Source organism: Neocloeon triangulifer, unplaced genomic scaffold (genome assembly GCF_031216515.1).
Source record: "Neocloeon triangulifer isolate White Clay Creek 2 clone unplaced genomic scaffold, ASM3121651v1 ptg000002l, whole genome shotgun sequence".
NCBI classification, from domain to species: Eukaryota; Metazoa; Arthropoda; class Insecta; order Ephemeroptera; family Baetidae; genus Neocloeon; species Neocloeon triangulifer.
This window is the reverse complement of record NW_026775545.1, coordinates 7103648-7124892: the sequence shown is the minus strand read 5'-3', so window position 1 is coordinate 7124892 and position 21245 is coordinate 7103648. Positions and strand designations below refer to the sequence as shown.

The 21245-nt window shown below is 35.7% G+C and overlaps 2 protein-coding genes across 4 annotated transcripts in view; one reads left to right on the top strand and one right to left on the bottom strand.

Moving 5' to 3' along the window:
• Positions 1-21245, top strand: part of LOC132203327 (uncharacterized) — a 191775-nt gene that overhangs the window by 44385 nt on the left and 126145 nt on the right. The gene's annotated exons all lie outside the window — the stretch shown is intronic.
• On the bottom strand, positions 18755-19837 carry LOC132205305 (C-type lectin mannose-binding isoform-like). Its single transcript, XM_059634274.1, has 4 exons — positions 19726-19837; positions 19283-19375; positions 19120-19219; positions 18755-19062 (listed from the first exon to the last, which is right to left on the bottom strand). Exons 1-4 carry the CDS (start codon positions 19780-19782, stop codon positions 18830-18832), a joined length of 483 nt encoding a protein of 160 aa, XP_059490257.1. The 5' UTR covers positions 19783-19837; the 3' UTR covers positions 18755-18829.

The window sequence follows — 21245 nt, the reverse complement described above, 5'->3', positions numbered from 1 at the left end:
CAAATTTCCCACTGTGTCCGCCATTGCGCCAGAGGATTAATAATAATTATTATTATTGGGCCACTCGCGCTGCTGCTGGCTATCGATTCGCCCGCCAAATCACTTTCAAACAATGAAAACAAAGGATACATTTTTTCACTCAATGCGAATTTGCTACTGCCAATGGCAATAATTACGTGCGCGTTTTTGACTACGCTTTTACGCGGATTAGGTCGCGACCACCCCTCGGGTGGTGGATTATGAACCGGTGCTCTGTTTTGTTTAGCGACGCAATTTATCTGATGCGAGCGTAATGAAAGCAAGGCTATATAGGAGGCATTTCAAATAGGATTGAAATGGAATTCGCTCCGCACTGGGATTTTTGGACGAATTATTCGTTTGCTAGTTCTAATTAACAGTATTGATTAGCTCTGTGACCACCATTCAATATTTATTTGAAAATTTTATACTGTGTGCGGAAAGCCTTGATGTGTTTTGATTAATTTGTTGCTATAGCATCAAAATTACGATATTTACAATTTTACCTTCACTTCCACCAAAGAGGAGGAAGGAAAAGGCGATTTTTTTTTTATTAAATTAATTGGATTGGCGTCATCTTTCATGAAAGTCACAAAATAAGAACGCATTATGATTTGCTTGCATTTACAATTAGATCTGTTCCATACTAAATCCAAATATAAATGAACTTGAAGCAAACTTTCAACCTTTTTCTGTAAATACGCTTGAAATTTATATAATTTGAGTCGAGTTTCATTAATGTGTTTTAAATTTCTGTCAACGTTTTTTCTCCTTCAATTGGTATCAAAATTTAAAAAATTCCCGCTTTCTAATATAACTTTAGGAAATTGCAGACAATTACGAGCAAATGACCATCAGCAGCTTCATTCTCTGGAGAGTGGGAGGCCGTTGTTAATCCGGCTAAAACGCCAGCGCGCACAAGAGAAAGTACTATAACAATAATCTGGCAACGCGGCTCCTCTTTATTTAAGAGTTTTAGTTCATTTGCATGGCGCTGGCTGCCGGCGGGCAGAGTGAAAAGTCGCCCCATGCCGCAATGAATACAAATGAAACACCCCAAGGTCCACCCCGAACAAAAAAAAATCGTCAAGCTCTGAATACATTTTCGTGTCGGCGGTGGCGGGGATACAAAAATTTATGCACCCAACGGGCGGATGGCCCGCGTAGTGGTTTCGAAAGAGGAAGCCGACGGGAAAAGTTGCAGAGTTAATTAAATGGCGAGTGTTTTCCTTCCGGAAAGCTCAGAGAAAGAGAAAGGTCTGCTGACCACGCGGCCAAAAGGGTGCCGCAGTTGGAAAATTTCAGCTCGGAATGCTGTTTTTAATAATTTCTCTGCTTGGCTGCTAACGTGTGTGTGTAAAACTCGCGAGCCATTGTGCGTTTCACGATCGCCGACCGGCTCCACGGAAAGCTGCCTGCGCTGTATGAACTCGTGCAAAAACTTTCGCAATCAGGGGAGAACTGCTTTTTGCTGAGGGGAGAAATAATAAGTGAAACTCGTAAAAGTGTTAATTGACTCCGCGCTCCTAACAAACTGCTTTTTTGTGAACCGAATAAAGCAATAAAGTTGCTTACAGGGAAATTTACACAATCATACTATTTTTTACTTATTCAACGTTATTTTATTAATAAGTTTTAATGAATTTTCATTTTAGTTTTCATTCTGTTGATGACGAGAATTGCTTTTCATTCTCGAGGAAATAATTGAAAGAGAGAATAATTAACTTTAAAAAAAATATATAAATCGAAAAGAGAATGAACTTCTATTGCTTAATTTGCACCTTATTCTTCTATTATCTGTTTCAAATGATACAATCATTTGCTAATATTGAAGATTTGACATTTTAAAAATCCAGATTATTAATCTTTTAAATTAAAACCAGAAGAGAGTGTCAAAGTACCAAAATATATAATAAAATATAAATTAAACTTGATCATTTTGAATCACAATTCAAATTAGCACAAAGCTGACTATAGCCACAATCAAATTAAATAGCGCAAATAAAAAAATTATAATTAAAATAAAAAATAAATAAATAATTTCAAGAGACAAAGTATTCTATCATTAATTGTGTCTAAAATTTTATCAATACAAATTAAAATAATCTTGTAATAATCCTGCTGCTTTGCAGACTGCACCGAGCAGAGTGCATGTTGACAAGAGCTTATTAGAGCAGACCACTTAACTAAACGTGCATGTCTCTCTCGCTCTATATCTCACCTGTAAATACCGCAATTCTCGTCCTCTCCACAGTGAACATGTGAAGGACACCCACCTAGCTAGTACACCTACGGCTCGAGTGTCGTCTGTCTGCAAATAGAATCCCTCTCGTCCAACAGCCTCGAGTTTCCTTGCGACCTCGAGGGGCACCGCGAGATGGGTATTTGCGGTTCCGGCCAGCCGTTTTCTCTCTCTGCGGTTTTTAACTTCGGTGTATGTGCACGTCTGCCGGTCTGATCTAAAAAAGGGATGAGAAAAAAAGAAACGTGTAGTACCACTCTCTTGCACGTAGGTAGATCGATTGACTGAGAAAATGATGGGTTTTAACCCGGATGCTGACGTCAATTTTTCGAAGTGTCCACGTCGGATGAAGAGAGAGAAAAAAAAATGTTTGCCATTACTGTCGAGGTGTTGGGAGACCACAGAGCACCACCTGTCTTGTGTGACAAGAAGAGAGGCGTGAAAAGATCTAATACAAATGGTTGTACGGCTTTGAAGATTTGAAAATGTTATTGTATTTATCGTTTAAAATTATTTTGTTATAAAAGAAAGATTAATCAATTATTTAGAACCCTACATTTTTTATTTATTATATCTGGGAAATTCAATATTCAAACGACGTTTCCATATTTTCCCCTCCGTGGAATTTTTAGAAAGAGTTTGCAATTTTAGAACATTGTTGGCAGGAATGCATAATATGTAAATTTGTTCACATTTTAAAATATTTGTTCAATTCTCTAATTGATTTTTTTAGACAGTTTTAGTATGATGTGAATTATTTAGCATACAATTATTTTTTCTGGTTAATTTTCTAGCCAAAATGGCTTCATTATTGAACTTTTACGTTATAATGATGGCTTCAACAAAATGTTCATTGACAATTAAAAAAAAACAAATATATATTCTGCAAGATAAGGAAAACATTGCAATCATGGAAAATGGGTTTACTTGCAAATTGCGGTAAAAATTCCAGAAAATTTAATTAATAGATTTCTTTAATCATTATTAAATTGCGAAAAAATGCAAAAAAGTCATAAATACAAACAACCGGTTCAAGACATCTATTCTGCAATGTTCGGCTCTCTCTATTCCCCCTCAGGATCAGGGGAGCGTGTAAAGCAGCCTGGCAATGCGGAAAGGAGAAAGATGAGTTGTCATTTTTTTTCTTACAAGAGTTTGTCACCCCACACGTGTCAATTGAGTTGTTCTCCGCACACCTCGCTCGCTTTCTCCCTTTCATTTTTTCGTCTCTCCTTTTCTTACTTTTATTTCTGCTTCACCTAAGCTTCTTTTTTGCTGCTCACGCAGACACGCGCGGCTATTATTAGCCTAATAGAAGCCGCGTGTTGAACGAAATTCGCACGGCCGCAAAAGCAAAAACAAGTTATTGCAGCGGCGAACGCACGGAGCAAAAAACGGCGCGCAAATTGGACGTGGGGCCGACGTGTAAATAGAAATAGGAATCGATTCCCTGGCGAAATCGAGCTTGCAACGCCCGTGAAAGGAAAGTGAAAATTTGGGCTCTAGCTTGCTTTGTGTTGCTCGGGTACAATAGGGAGCGTGCGAGGAAAGTGTTGCCGATCCTAGACCGTGTCGTCTCACGAGAGCCAAGCAACCCTTCCTGAACCAGACAACCAACCGAAGACGCGAAAAACACGTGTTGTCTGCGTCCTGCAATAATTATTGTTTTGTGCTGGACAAACACTTGTTTTCTTTAGACAATAAAGTGAATACAAAACTTTGGCCAACAGTATAATTTGGAAAAACAATTTCAAAAATTATAAAAATAAATACTTAATATATGGATTTTTTAACAATATAAATAACCTGGAGACACCAATAAAGAAAAAGAACAGAATTAATAATGATAGGAAAAATGAAAAACAATTTTAATTTTATTTTTTATTACAAAATACAGCAAGAATTATGATTAAAATTTGTATTTGAGTAGAAAATTTAGCTATCAACCATGTGACAATAGAGTTGAAAAACTTTTACACTGAAAATTTATTAAGAAATTGAAAGATTAGCAGCTTTACCAGTCGTCTTAAAGTTCTGCAACTAGATAAAAAAAAATGTAACCAAAAAATTTAATTAATTATAAAGTTTAGTTTTCAAAGTATTATAATTTAAAAGAAATTTTAAAAGCAAACGCCCTGCTTGTTGACTAAAAAGACATTCCAATAGAAGAAGTAATAAATATAAAATTTTTTCATAAATTTTATTCCAAAAATAATTCCAATGAGCGTCTGATACCTATTTTAAATAATTAATTTTTTTTTTTTATTCCAAAATTGATTCCAATCCAGCCCAATTTAATCACTTCGAAAGTAGCTTCTCGAGCCATTCTCGCTTTGGACAAAGGGGCAGTTGCGAGCTACGAGAAACATCAGAGCAGCATACCCGACCTCAATTTGTGCCATAACTGCATAACTTCGTCAACAACTGCAATAATTTCTGCAAGCGTTGCATTATATTCCGTGAGCATCGGAAGCTCCTTTCTTGCATCCTCCGCAGGCCGCGGAGCCACTTAACGAACTTATAGGTGCGGTATATCGAAAACCGCATAGCGGCCAAGAGCAAATTACATGCACTCGGCCGCCACACGATTGCAGGCGGTTCTCGAATATAAATTGCTCCTCCACCCACCACTTGGCCGCCAGTATATTGGATTGCTTTGTTCGGGAATTATTTGCATTTGAATGGCGCCCGCTCGCCCACCACAATGAACGCCGCTAATCTGATTCGTGAATGCCACGGCCGCTTTACAAATTTACTGCGCTCGCATGACAAGCGAGACACCGCGAGATAAAATACATATTTCTTATAATCAGCCGCATTACTGCAAATTGCCCTCATTGTGTGTCGGCCAACTCCCATTACACTTTGTTGGGAATTTCAACGAGCACCGCAACTTTAAATTGTTATTCATATGACCAGGAATGTTTCACTTTTTCTAAGCGATGAAGCAATTTATGGCATCAAAGTAGACACCATTAGCGCAAATATTTTTTTTTCAGTTTGACACTTCCATCTTAAAAAATTTGAGTTTTTTTTAATTGATTATTTGAATTTATTTTTAAATATATTCTGAAATTGTAAAAATAAGCTAAAATCTATGTTTGTTGGTGATGCATAGACGATATTCATAATTTTTTATTATTGCTATTATTTTATCTTTGTCGAGATGACTATCTCTTATTCAAATATTTTTCTCTCAAATCAGCAAATATTTTCATGAAACTTGCCCATCCGATTCCCCAAAATATTACCTGCAATTTTTCCGCAACTCTTTAGAAAATATGTAGATTGAAGAGAGCATGGAGTAAAAAACGACAATACTGAGTACCAAAAACAACGGCAGTCTGTTTAGAATTCAATAAATTTTTTATTCTCCAATATATTATTTGAAGATTTCGTGCTTCAAAGAAGTTTTCCAATAAGCCTTGAACTAGTCGATCAGATATACAAAATATTTTTTCAGCAGAAAGTTTTTGCCGATCTCGAATGCCGTATATACAGAAATAATTCTATTACACATTTTCTAGTCTCTCGTGTCGATTTTTATTCATTTTTCTCATGGCATTGCGTGCCAACGGAAAATTGTTTTAAATAAAAAGTGTGTTTTGCGTCTGATAGAGGATCGCTTGCTCGCTGCGGTCGTAAAAGTATTTTTAAGACCCGCCGCCGGCAGATTACTATCTGCGGTGTGGAAATAAATATAGCATTATTTGCTTGCTTGTGTACTTTATCCCTTTGCCACCGCACAAAGAGTTCAACTTTTTCACCGAAAAAGCAGCAGCTGGCTCGGATACATAGTTTTTGCGGATAAACACCCTACTGCGTGAAAACGGCCACGGATTTTTAATTGCAGCCAAAAAGGACGTCGTGAGAGACGCAAAGTGCTGATGGTTTTAAAAAGCTTTTTGCCGGCGTCTTAATTCATTCACGGGGCGTGCCTTTTATTTATTTATCCCCTAAAAGCAGTTCGTGTGTTTTGTTGTAGTTTCCGACCTGCATCGTCTCCCCTCTCAGCGAGAAACTTCCATCAACATTAATCAAATTTCAGTGATAATGCGCCAGCTAAAGATAAACGTGGCAAATGAGAGTCTTCTTTACTTGCACAGGAGCATCGCACGTCTTGTGTCTCTGATAATTTCATTTGCCTTCTTTGTGAGGAGAAGAGCGGCTGCAGTGAGTGGAATAATTTTGTTCATTCTTTCAGTGTGTGGAGGAACACGAGGGAAGCAAATAATGCAGTTGAATGCAAGGACAAAGTTTTTTCTTTGAACTGGGCAACACTATAACGTATACGTAAACAAAACGCTTTGAAATTATTGTAATATAGTTTCATCAAACACACCGAAACATAGAGGATAAATTCTCACATGATTTTTTTTAACTTAAACTTTATATTTAAAAAAAAATTTTAAATTTTACAGTTATTTATTTTAGTTTCTTTATTTTTTTTTTTATATATAATTTTAACGTATTTATTATTTGTATGAATTGCTTATATTATATTCCAACACTTCTTACAATAAGTGCAACTTTTGATAATAAAACAAGTTGGCACCGAAATTATAATAGTATAAAATTTTTCTATGCTTTATTAGAATTATAATTTATTTTAGGATTAACTGTCATACCATAATCTTTGGGGCTTACTTCAAACCTTAAAATTTTTGTCTAAGATATTTTTGGAATTCTTACATTTTCTTATGATGCTACCAATACTCTTACTTAGGTTGAATTTAAATTTATTTAATGAGTCATCATTAATTCAAATTATTAATCAAGTTTTTATGTCCATATATTTGTCCTTTTTAATATAAATTTAACAGATAGAACTGCGTTCATCTTGTTGTCTGAAGAGAAAATTTTAATAACGCATACCCTCCTAGATCAAACTATATAATATATTTAAATTTCAAAATCTAATATTTATTTTTTATTTTTATGCAAACTAACCTTTTCATGTTCTCGTATAAAAAAGTTTCTTTACAGCATTTTCACTTTTTTATGATTAAAAAAAAAACACTACTGAAATTTGCGCCGCAAAAACCAAACTTTCATTCCTGGCGCCCATAAAAAGGGCATATAAACCTTGATTAAATTACACAAAATAATTCGCTGCGAGGAGAGAACAATAAACTGGGCGCGGAAAACGAGACCGCATGCAATCCCCAATAATCCCGCTCAACGACCATAGCATTGCAGCCAAGCACACATTCCGTATGCAATTCCCCTCGGCGCTGCATTCTGAAATATAGGAGACAATTTAATGAAAATCGTTACGTGCAGCGGAAAATCCGTCGGCCGCAATTTATTATGCAAATTCAGCAATAACATCGACGGGAATTCCAGACCTGCAGAAAAGGGTCAAAGAGCGCAGTAACAAGGTCTCTGTTTTGCGGTCTAATGAACGCGCCTCCGACATACAAAAGCATGTCTGGAGGTATCATTACCGCACGTGGGGAGAAAAGATCTTATTTTTGCAGGCCAATTTTCTTTCGGTGAAATTTCGCGACGACGGACAGGAAGAGGAGCTGCTGAGCCCTTTTGCTCTGCTGCCTTTTTCATGAGCAGCAAAGACGTAACAAGCTCCCTCTACGCTTCTCGCTCCTTTCTTTCTTCTCTCTCTATTTTCACGATGATTATAATAACAAGAACAAAAGCCCGCCTACTACCCGACGCCAAAACGGCATCATCCGCTGAGCCGCTTTCTTTTCTCTTCTTCAGGCGAGACTTCAAAAAAGCGCAACCAAAGAATTTCTCGCGCTCTTCTCTTGTTTGTCCGCGTGCGTGCGCTCTTTGGGACGCTGGAGATTTGGTGATAATGGAGCTCTGCGGCGTAAAATTAGCGCACTGATGACTCTGAAAGTCAACGTGCGTTTTTTTTTATTTATTCTCTCACGACGCACCAGTAAGAAGTTAATTATAATTAAGCAAGCTTTCATAAAGAAAATAATATTTTATTTTGTTTAAATTTGTGCCAATTTTAGATAATTATATATAATTTGTATCATTAATATTCTTTTATTTATTTTCAATTTCTTAATTCTAGTACATTCATTTTTTTAAACAGATATCAAGTTTTGAGTTAGTTTATTTTTTTTTTATCAATATTAAATGTCTACTTATAAATATATTGATGTAGGGGAAACTTCAAGGATACACACTATATTAAAAATTAATATTGGTTCATCGTTACTAGTGTAGCTCTTGGCTAAAAGATTGAATTCTATATTACAGAGACATGAAATTGAAAATGATTTTTAATTTATTCGTTTTCACTACCAGAGAATCATATGCAATATGCTATGGATTAAATTTAAGAGAAGTCTGCAATGAATTCATTATTCGCTTTTATTTGCCTAATAAATATCTTATGATCAAATTGTATTCAATATGAGAATTGCTAAATTAATTTATTTAAATTAATATTACAAAAGAACCACACACTATTAAAACTTAAAGTCAGATATGAAGTCTTTAAGGGGACAGATTTCCAAGGCAGCTCCGCCGTTCCTTGGAAATTAAACGTCGCTCATTTTTCATCGCTCGGGTCGGCGCCCATTGCTGCCGCCCGGCTGCTGGCACAGCACGTAATTTAATCCGGTGCGCGCGTTTTCTTTCTTATCTCACCTGCTCGCGATAAGGGTGGAGAAACGCGAGGAGAAAGGAGCTCGTTTAAAATTCCAATCACTGCGTGCGTGCTGCCGAAATAAAAAGGAAGTCCTGCAACGCCGAGCGCAGACTCTTAATGAGAAATTCGTCATCTCTGGAAATCACTTCGCACGCGCCCAAAGAGTGTCGCGAATGCCGCGCACGCCCCACCGTAATTGCCCTAATTTCCTTTCTTTTTGCCATTTTTCTGTTTGCATTTGCAGCAGAAAATGTCGTCCTTGCTGTGTCACTGGCACAATGGGACCCGTAATGCGAGCCATTTAGGCGCCGACGACGTGCTTTTTATTCTTGTTTTCTCGGCTTTAGGCCCTGTTTTTATATTAACTGGAAATTGTTGGTGCACCATTCGTGGAAATTGTTGGCAGTGCCGCTCGTAAAATTGAATTAATACGAGCGCCAATAGTGAGAGTAAAAGTTACAGCAAAATTGATGTTTTTTCATTTTTTAATTGATAAATTAAAATCATATTAAACTTATTTGATATACTTCTTTATAATTATTTTTAATAATAACTTGCCTTATTGTTCCTACGATCACTTAAAAAATATTCAATTTTCAAAACACTGGTCGTAATAACAAAAAATTAATTCATGAAAAACTTTATCGGTTCTTAATCCCTAATATAATGCATAATTTATTTAGCCTCTTTTTTCAGCTAATAAATTAAATACTTATAAAAAGAGGAATAAATAAAAGTTTCAGAGATTATTTAATTTTGTTCAAATTTTATTTCAAAATTGACTGATCAATCTAAGATTTCTTTCAATTAGCATTTAGCTGAAGAAAGAAGCAAAAGATGTTTAAAACCACAGGTTAGAGAATCACACACGAATAATTTGTTTTCTTAATTTTAACGATTCTCCAAGTTCAAGAATCTCTTTCAAGGCCTCCTCATTTCCCTCAAAAGCAAATAAACGATGTTGCCAATGGACATGGCAATCGAGCAGGACATCTTCAGCACCCCCTCAAAAGTGGGTCTTGGCTCGGGGCTTGGCACACACTATACTCACTTAAACATTATTATTGTAGGAGTCTTGGGAAGAAGTCGCGAGATGTGTCGCAATTATGCATATGTATTTATTCAAGAGGCCATTTAAAAATATCGCACGTCTCGGGCTCACTCGTCGGCGGCCAGACCAGAGTAAACAAAGTCTTATTCGAGTGAGTGACTTGTCTGGCAGGCGAACTGGTCAGCAGCTAAAAAGCTGCGAAACGCCGCTGGCAAACGCAGCTCGGGGCATAATCCTCGCACTGAGCTGCTGCCAAATAAATAAGTTGTCCCTCTCCCGGGGGACACCTCCAACGGATTAGACGGGAATGCGAAGTTTCGGCCAAGCCTCTCATCAAATGGAACAGTCTGACAGATTTTTCATCCCTCCATCACATTCCAAAATATTACATACTTTATTTTTAACCTAAATTAAATTAAATGCTAATCTATTAAAAATTAAATCAAAGAAATACAAATTTCCCCCCTTTTATTGACCAAAAAATGGACATGATTAATTTTATCGAGTCTAAACGGAATTAAAAAATTGCAAATGTAGAAAGGTTTTATGTTTATTAATTTATTCTTATTGTTTTTAAAATATAAGCTCCAAAATATTTTCATTTTTCTTATGGTGTAATTGGAATTTGATAATTATAAAAAGCAATCACTTTCAGCTTACACTATGCTGTGGTTCCCAGTGGCTTACGCTAGTAGCTGTTGCCATTTACTACACTTGAATTTATGTACACTCACGCTGTACATAGGAAAAAATAAATTCTATGCCTAAGAAGCAGCTGCTGCGTCGCTGCCGAATACTTTTCAGTGTCACTCGCGCCTTCCATTCTTCTATTCGTTCACGCTCCGTGCTCCTCGCTCTGGATAAGTCTGACACATTGACTGACGCACCCCGCGTCGAAGCCAAAATTCAATATAGCGCACATACGCATATCCACTGTAGCTGCGAGCAAAGGCCCAAAATCGGCTCTGCAACCCAAGAGCTGGATTTACGGACGAGAGGTTCAATCCTGGAATGGAATTTTACTCAGAAATCTGACTTGCTTACGTCAACCGTCAAAGTGTTTTCGACAAGGGTTAAAAATATCTTATGAAAAATCAGATGATGTACAAGAATTTGGGGGGGGGGGGATATATAAAAATCGAGTTTATGGCTTTAGTTATTTTTATCTAAACATAATTATAAACATTTGGAGGAATTTAGGTAAGCACCAGTGGAAAATATGAAAATGGGACAGAGAAAACCCAAATATTTTGTCTGTTGCTGAATTCTTTAATTTGAAATTCCCATTTTTAAATTTAGCGAAGTTTCTATAATTCATATCTTGATGGGAAAAAAATCGCCGAAAACAGCAGTCATACTATCTTATTTTCTTCTCAAAGTTTAAGTTTTGGCAAAAAATTGATGGGCAGAAGGAAGAGTAAAATTTCCCGCATAATCTGAAAGCAAGAAGAATAAAACCTCCGCACTGACGGGCCAAAAGTTTAAAGATAATTCTTCATCGCTCGAAGCAAAAAGAGAAGCGAGAAAGAAAGAAAGAAAGTTGCAGACTAGAAAGTGTAGACTTTGCTGGCGGGGCTGCGTGCAAAAATTAATTAAACAGCTGGCGGTCACGGCGGCGTGCGGAGATAAAGAAATTTATGCGCCAGAGAGGAAAATGATTGTGTGTGCGTTGCGAAAGCAGGCTCGGCGTTAATTCCAAGCCAACTAACTATTCATGGCGTGGATAAATGTTTGCCAAACCACGTGGGCGCGCAAACTGTAAACTTCTTTGGACGAACAGCCAAGAGTGGCACTATTTCACCCTTTGAGACCCGATTCGAGCTTTTGTTCTGCAAATTGAATACTATTGGAGTTATTTAGAACGACGACGGCAATTAGACCAAAACTTTCGCAGACTCAAAGCGGAAAGTTTGCATATATCCTCTCGCTCGTTGTTCGTAACTGGATTTGCACGAATTTATCTATTGTGGAAGCGAGTCGGCCGAGCACAAGTTTTCACAGAATCGTCTCTCGTAATTTCGTTTGCGCGGGTTTCGCCCAGCCACGAGTTGAGAGGAGCTGGGAAATTGGACGCGCCTACGTTGCATGAGAAATGGCGACGAGCGACATGAGCTAGTGGAATTTGAAATTGTTTGCCCGAGTCAACAGTTTACGAGAAACGTGCACGTTTGAAATCCGCCTCGTTTTAAATTTTATGAAGTTGTGCAAAGAAGAACGTAGAGATGAGTTTGATAAAAATGCTAACTTTAGTTTCCTTTTAAAATAATTTTTTAATGTGTACGTTTGATTGATTCAATCTCAGATTTGGGACCTCAACTAATATGCCATATTCATTAGATGTAATATAAAAACGTAAATATAAAATAGTTAAAGTAATTTTATTTTCAATTAATATTAAATTAACGTTATATAATTATTTGAATTACCAAATTCAACTTTTTTTAAATTTTTTCTAATTAAAATTTTTAAACTATTTAATGAATATTAAAAAGGAAATAGCAACTTCAAAGCCTCATAATATAATATATCAAAACAAAATGATTTATAAATTATTTTTATAAATGAACTGACACCTTGGATTCAATTTGAATGCTTGCAATAATAGCATATATTTTTTCTAAATGACTGTCAGTTAGTATGGATCTACAGCTATTAAATTATTATCATTAATAATTAATGTTGATAAACAGAATAAATAATAATCCAGTAAAAATTAAATTCATAATGCAGTGTGATTGCTTAATATTTCATAAATTATTCCAATGATGGAATTTTCAGAATCACACATTTTTGCTCAATTTAATTTTCTTCAATTGAAATTTTTGGGTATAGTTAAATTTTAAAACACTCTTCCAAAAGAAAGAAAACCGGCTCCAACTTGTGTAAGTAACAAGGCTACTTTGCACTTAGAATTCCAAGAGTTGGCAATTGTTAAGGCCGCTCTCCCGCTGTGAATTCCGACATTTGAATAAACTTGCCTTGGCTCTCCTTGAATATGCATGAACACATTAAGCAAGCCTGGAGATTGTTGCGCTCGTACAACAATGTTTGTCACCGCACGGCGCCTTTTGTGTGCAGACTGATCGCATTCTAATTTATTAATCGCAGCGGGTGTTTTTTATAAAAAAAGGAGCAAGCAGCTGCAGCATGCAAAGAGCAAAAGGTCACCGTCCAGGGACGAGTGGGTTACTTTTGCAATGCGGCGACGAGAGATGCAATAACCAGTGGTCGTTCATTAAGCGTCACTGACACACACGGACGCAGTAAAGTTAAAAAATCGTAAAACGACAACGAATGTGCGCTGTTGCTGGAACCAGTGCTGCAGTAAAAGTGATTCACTGCTCCGTACTTTCCTTGGCGGCGGTCAACTGTGGGAACTTTTCAAAGTGTGTGCGTGCCGATTAACTTTATTGGACTTTATTGCTGCACTGAGAAGACATTAAGTACTCACAAGGACAGTAAATTACTTCTTGGACTTTTCCTTTGAATATAAAACTCGTTTGTGCAGTAAATAAAATGTTAGGAAAATTTGTGTTATATTAAATTCGTTTATTCAGATTTATTTTTCAATGATAAAAAAAGAGTTCATGGCATACAAGAAAAGATTAACGGCAAAAAAAAAAAAAATAAAATAAAGGTGTCATAAAGTTGTCATAATGCAAAATTATTCTTAAGGTTAACTGGGAATTTACATGAATCTAAAATTATTCAATTCTTCAATACCTCATCTCTTTTAGTTTAAAAAAATATTTCTTCAAAATTTTTTGTTACTATTGCCACAATTTCAGTTTTATTGTTTGCTTAAAATTTATCTATTGTGTTGAATTTTATTGATTAGGTAGTATATAAAAATTTCATTGTTTAAATAATATTGATCAATTTCTTTTGGCTAGCATTAATTTAAGTCAAAACATCAATTTTCAATAATTTTGGCGTTAAACCTATTTTTTATTTTTTTAGTAAGCAAATTCAGCAATTTAGCATTTTAATTTTTTATTTTTGCTGGTTCAATAATTTAGTCACGTAGTTTCCCAAACATGAATCACCGTTTCTTTCCACCTCTCTTTTTGTCTCATCTATTTTGTATAATCAAATTTTCAAAAATGTGCTTGTTCATTCATTTCCGCCCCGCACGCCAATTAGAATTAATGCTTCATTGTTTCCGCCGTTGATTCAGATTAATGACACGAAAAACTCGACGCAGCATAATGGCTCAATCCGAATTATAATAGAGGCATAGTAAAATTTAACGCCGTGTTTATGCATTCACCCCTGCCGGTCCTAATTCCATTACTCTTGTCGTCGCTTTCTTTTCTCTCCTCCCGGTCCCGCGGGCATTCAAAGTCTGTCCCTCCTTCCTGAGCGAAACTATTTAATGCGTTTCTTGCCTTGACAATGTCTGCCGACATGAATAACACGATAACCACATTAAACAATAAAATCTGTCGGACGCTTTTTCCGCCGCTGCCACCAGCGAGTGAGTGAGCACACAACAGATTTGGACACTTTTTGTCAAACGCGACTAGGGAGTGCATAGAAGGAAGGGGGGCTTTGAATTGCTGATGCAATGACAAGCTCTATTGTTGGCGCTCAGTCATGCTTGAAATTTGAATTCTGCAGGAGGAAAGCGTCTTGTATTATGCAAGACGCTATGAATGTCTAGAAAATACGCATCTATGTGAGAAAATAAAATATTTCCAGCCATTACAAAATTATAAAGATCATTTTCGGAGAATTAAGTTTAAATAATTTTAAGTATATCAAAATAAAAAATTCATTTAAATTATATTATTGTTGATTTAAAGTTGTGCTAAAAGTCAGATTCGATCTTTGAACTGGTTTAAAAGGTTTTATTAATTTCAAAAAGTAAATCATTTATTTGCTTCTTTTTCATTAAATTTACTTCTTCATGCTTGAAAAAAAAAGAATTTCATAAAATATGACATTGCCCGTTTTGTCACTTCAGATAATTATTTATCTCTGTTTATTGACTTAGTAGAAAACGATAATTTATTTTTTAATTTAAAAAAAAAGAAATTTGAAGAAAAATATGTAAAATAAATGTGATTTGGATTCCGTAAATTGTAAGAATTTAAGGTATTTATTTGTTGTGTCTGACTCTTAGCCTACGGGATCAGTCTATTGGTTTTTGTCACCCTACAAGATGAAACTTGAGCACTCGGCGTTGATAAAAAAAGTGAACCCCGCAACCCTCGCTGCCGTTCCGGGAGCATAGGAAGGATTCCGAGAGCAGGGAATCAGATAGAACAAAAACGTGCGAAACGCGGCGAGCCGCCGATTTGCTGGCGAAGCACCGAGTAGCTGGTGATTAATCTCGATCTGGGGCCGCGGTTCGCCACTCGGCAGCATTTCTGCGTTTTTTGCACGCGCCCCACTATCAATTGCACTTATCTGTTTTTTTTCTTTGGCCCACTCGGCGGAGAGAGAACGGGTCTTTCTGCGATTTGAAGAGCGAGAGACCGAATTCTGCTTTGCATGCAAAAGACGAGACCGCCCACCCTGTCTCACGCACACCGGCCTGCTGGTGCTGCTTGTGCGGCAAATAATGCGTGTTCAACAAGAATATGGAGCGAGTCGAGTGCTTTCTTCGTTTTTCTGCGTTGCGTATTGAATGAATCCCATCCAGTTGCTTTCTTCCTTTGACTTTCTTCGGGACAATGAGCTTTCGCAATGACGTAGTTGCAAGAGCATCTCTTCATTTTCATTCAGCTCAAGAGATTTATTTCGGGAACAAAATGTTTCTCATTCCAAAGAGCTCCTTTCCAATATTATATTGGAATTAATCACTGTTGTTGAATTCCATTGACAGTGAGAATAATTAACTTTGTTTTGTTGATGGTTTTCAAGAAAAGGTTAAAAAAAATTCAAAGTGAAACGATTAAAGATGGCTTAATTAAAGTTAAAGTTAATTATTATACATTCAAAATAGTTTTAGTAATTAGTTCTATATCAGGTTTGGTGGGAAGAGTGAGGTTTAAAATTGATAAAAATGAGAGTAGAAAAAATATATGCAAATCATTCATTTATAATTCATAAGTTCTAATTTCGACGAGTTCCTTTTTTGATTATTAATAATAAACAAAACAATTTAAATATAAAACTTACGTTAGTAGGGTCTGTAATTACATTTATATCACAGGTCCAGTGTCAAAAGTTTAATATTCCATAGTGCCAAAAGTAATCTCAAAGCAAGTCCTCTTGAATTAATTATTCCAACGGCCCGGGAATATGAGCCCCTATTCATAAACAAGCCGCAAAAAGCACGGAGATACCTGAGTCGGTTGGAATTTTTTAATTAAAAATTATAAATGAAAAGCATCCGCACGCCTGCCAGGGATTAAGTCCCGAGTTAAAATTGAATTAATCACGCCTTTGTGCTACTCCCGCTTCAAAACGCACTTCCGTGCATGTTCTATATACGCGGGTCGACGAATAATCCAACTCGGAAGAGCGAGCGGCTTCCCAGGGAGTTGTTTCGTCCGCCCTCCAGCAATCGTCTTATGCAACCCGCCGAGCAGCTGCGGCCTCCGGATTGTCTGCATTTCAACTCGCAGGGGCCACGTTAGGAAGCGGCCGCGGATTTCTTTTGCTAATACATGCACCTGGGAATAATCACTGAAAATGTAACGTTTCATTTTATGTTGATGGCTCACTTCTTGATTAATACAAGGAGCACTTAACCTACAGTTAAATTACCTTCTGGGTGATTCATTTTAATTTTCGCATCCCTGAACTATGTGAAGGCAAGATATGTTGAATTCTTTAACTTTAAGCCGAGTTTAAAGAAGTAATTAATTTATATCAGAATTGTAAATAATTATTTTCATATCAAAATTTAAACTACTTTTAATGAAAATTAATTAATTAATCTTGAATATTTTATGTTCGCAAACATTTTAATAATTTTGAATCATAATTTTTTCTTATTAAAATTATGTTATTTACCTAAAATTGCAGGTATATTGAAGTTCCGAGAGCAAACTTCTGAAAATTTTTCGTAAAATTATATTTTTTCATTGGAGAAACAACAAAATTATTATATTATAGTACAGAGCTATCTTTTTCCCGCTCATTCCATTAACTGCTCTTTGCGTTGAATATTGAGTTAACAAAAGATTATGTACGTTTAAATCCCCTATGAGTTTGCACGCTCAAAATGAAGCTCGGTGCTCATAAAATGTATAACTCGGTATGAATATGTATATAAAATATAATTCGCGCTCGTCATCAAAGGGGTGCTGCGCAAAAGCCAAATGAACAGCGTCGAAATAAAGGGACGGTGCGTTGGCAGGGCGTGTGCACCAGGTGAGTGGGTGCAACGAGAGGGAACGATTTGCACGCCCGACGGCGCTTCAAAGCCGATCAAACAAGCGTTATTTGCAAATGCTGTTTCACGACAAGTGCACAAAATAATTCACAACACGCCGCGACGCGCTGAGAGAGTGCAAATACGTCAGCGCACGCCAGGTGGATGTAATGCTTGATTAATTCCGACGCGATTAAAATCGATCAGCAAAATGCTCTCTGCAGCGGAAGAAGCACGAGCGGTTTGCTGTTTGTTTCAACGGCGTAATTTAAACGAATAAGGATTAAACCGAGTTTGCAACCTACTTTTCAAGTGTAATTATAAATTAGTATATGTACAAACTTCATTTATGGTGTGGATTGCAATAATTCAATTAAAATTGTAAATCTACTAGAGCAATCATAAATTTATTTACAGTTAGCAAATAAAAGCAAATAATTTTATTTATAATTTATCCAGAATTTATCCATATCAGCCTGTTTTGAATGGATAAGTAATTAGAAAGAGCAAATCAAAGAAAATCAAAGTGTACAGGATATTTTAAGAATTATAAGAATTATGTTTAAATGTTTAAATTATTCTTTGTAGCAAGAATGCTGAAAAATATTTGATTTCACTCCAATGGAAATTTTCTACGGATTCACAACATTTTCAACAATTTATCTGGGATTGAAATGAATGTCATCCAAAAATGTGAGACTACAGATGTTATTTTATAAGAAAATAATTCTTCTAAATAGAATGGGATTTAAAACTAATGAAAGTGTGTGAAATTAAAATAATTATAATTATCTTTTTCATTATACTGGAAATCTAACAAGTACTATAAATTAATCAGTGTTTTTTTTTTGCAAAATAATTGTATAAAGCTTTAGAAAAGTTGATGCAATCTTCTGTCTAACTGAGTGGATGTCTTCAAACTGGCATTCATATACTCAAACATAAAGATCAGATACATGCGTCGTATGTATATTGCATATATAGATCTCACGAATATACACATTCAATACTTGTCGTGAAAGAGCTATCAAAATCCTCTCTCTGGCCCCCTCCTACACGCCTCTCACAGTCGAGAATTTATGCAAACACGGGTTTATTTGTTGTCGTGCGGGTGCTCTCGACAGCACTAGCAGTGTCACTTTCATTTTGTGCCATCAGTCTTTCCGGTGTCAATATGAATATTCGCGCGCGCTATGCCTGAATGTGCGCAAGTGAGAAGGGCCACGTCGCCCCTGCATTTGTCTCTCTTGCCGCAGCTTTAGCTTGTCATATTATGTTACCCGGCATCAGCCAAAAACATTCACAAGCAAAATCGCAACAGTAGGGAGTGGATTTTTTCCCCGCAAATTTTAAAGGAATTCTGATTTATTTTATGTTCTTTTATAAAATATTTTGGAATATCAAATTAAAAAAATCATAAAATAAAAACTGTTTTGTTTATGCCTTGAAAATTTTATTTACAAAAAATATTATTCAATTTAAATTTTTTTATTAATTATTTGTTCTGCTCCCTTGTTAAATCAAACTTCAGTCCAATTTTCGATTCATATAATGGTTTTTTTTTTAATCCAACTGTCCAAGCTCACAAATAAATCTATATAGCAAGTGGCAGGGGCTGTCCTTCCACAAAAGTCCTCTTTCTTCAGTGTACCAGAGATTTGTGCATTGGATGGTGGTAGTGTTCTTTGGCTCTTCTTTTATATCTGATTTGAGTGCACGGTCAATCCATTCCCAGTCAAAAATTCCCCTAGACCCAAAATCAGTACCAGATATCCAAAACACTTCCTGGTTATCCGCTAAAACGGGGTATCGCATGGAAATTATAAGAATTTAATTTTAATAATTTATTTTACCTATTGCAGTTCTAATTTCCATCTCCGCAGCTTCGGTCTTAATGCTTGCTAGTTCCATTTTTTGCATTTCGCATGAACGATTAGCATCTTGCCAATTTTTCTTAAAAAGGAAAGCATTTGAAAGTGAAAAAGGTTGTACATATAAGTTTAGTCAGAAAATCACCTTTTCAGCGCTAATATACAATTTTCCATGGGATATTCTAGACAGTGCCACTGCCACTTCAGCTGAACTAGGGTCATTAGAATAATCATCTGCCTAAAATTAATTTCCAGAAATATTAAAAATATTTAATTGAGTTTTACATTAAATTAAATATTAAATTTTATATTTAAATTATTATTATTATTATTTCTTAAATAAAAGTATTAATACAAATTTTTGTTAAAATGTGGGTGCTTATGTCAATAAATTTTGCTGTATTTTATATTTTGTAAATGATAAAATAATGTCACATAAACATTTCTTTGGAGTCACTGAAAAGTACTTTTTTTGGCATAATTATGGTACTTTTTGAATAATAAGTTAAGAAGTTAAGTAATGTAATATTATTTGCAGCAAATAAAGCTATTCCAATTAGTTCTAAATTAAAATGTAGTGGCACTTACTTGAACTAAAGTCGTCAAAGTAATGGCAAGAACGGCTAAAACACCGTAGACCTTCATCCTTGCTTGTCTTTTCTAGAGTGATGACAAATTTGTCTTTACTGCAGAACTCACTCGGTCAACGACTCATGTAAAAGTGTTAATCACAGTTCAAATAAAATGCGACAGCCAAGTCCCTGCTAATTATATTATACCAGTGGTGCCAAATTGTATCTCTAAACAATAAGTAAAGAAATTTTAAAAATTTTTCATCTTTATTGTTGTTAGTATTAATGATTGATTTTTTTCTCAGCCTCTTTCCAATTTTATTTATGGACACGTGCTGCTCGATTTCCTGTGATTAGTATCGAAAAGCAAAGCGCAGTAAATTTTATTGCAAAGCCCAATTGGTGGCTTATGAAGCAATAAAATCTAGAATAAATATTTCATGGGAAGTGTACTTAAAAATTACGCTTGCCGAGCACGCAAAGACGGCGCCGAAAAGTACCGAGCAGAAAGTTGGAAAAAGCGAACGGCTGGCCTGGAGCGGTCGAGGCAACTTTTCATATCAGAAGTCACTGTGGAGACGAAAATCGTAGATTTGCTCTCTGCAGAAATTCTACCAGATCACGTTCGGAAAAGTTTTATTGTTAGCCCCGTGATTGCTCGGCTGCAAAAAAAAAATCGGTTTGCTGAAATCCTGACAGGATCTATTTCTCATAATATCTGTGAACTTAGAAACTTCACAACAAAAATATTTGGTAGGCCAAATTAAATAATTCAATTTATTTTAAGATGTATTATTTTTTAGTTGACTTCTTTAAATATGAATCAATTAAATATATTAAAATTTAAAACTCCTTCATGGAAGATAACGGAAATTTGCATTAGTTTGTAAAAAAATGTAGTACATATGTGCTATAAATTTGATTTATGTATAAAATGAATTTCATTATAATATGCAACAATGAGTAATATTTTTGAGATAAAAACTTTGATGGACAGCTAAAAGTTTTAATGTTCTCATCTTTCGGTATTTATTCTGTGTAATTCAGAATTAATAATGATTTATATTTAAAACTAATAAGGGAGAGTTATCAGCTTACTACAAAGTGACGACAATAACTTGTGAACAAATAACCTCCAAAGTTCATATTCAATTGTGTTGAGCCTTAACTTTGCCTAATTATATTATTTGAATTTGCATTTTAGTACATTGATTATGCCCTGATCCTGTAAATGCTGTCATAACTCCTGCTTTGTTTCCGTCACATGAACGGATAGTCCTACAAACACCATTCTATTCAAAATTACTAGTCTGTCTGCACAAATGTAGGCTGCTTCGCATTATTTAGTCTCGGAATCAAGCATTACAGCGCAATCATTGTGCACCGAATTCAATTAAGCGCAACGCTAATTGCAGCCGACTCGCGATCCTAATGGCTTCCCTCTGATCATTCGCAATTTATGATTTCCCGTTCAATGCTGATTTTCATTGCACGCTGATTATTTGTTTACTCAGTAATTAGAAATTGTTGTTCTGC

Bases quoted from the DNA above. Each gene is read 5' to 3' on its own strand.
- LOC132205305 (XM_059634274.1), bottom strand. From the start codon at position 19,782: ATGAAGGTCTACGGTGTTTTAGCCGTTCTTGCCATTACTTTGACGACT. The intron at 19,376-19,725 runs GTAAGTGCCACT...AATTAATTTTAG, and splicing joins CTTTGACGACTTTAGTTCAA to GCAGATGATTATTCTAATGA. The intron at 19,220-19,282 runs GTGATTTTCTGA...TTCCTTTTTAAG, and splicing joins TGTATATTAGCGCTGAAAAG to AAAAATTGGCAAGATGCTAA.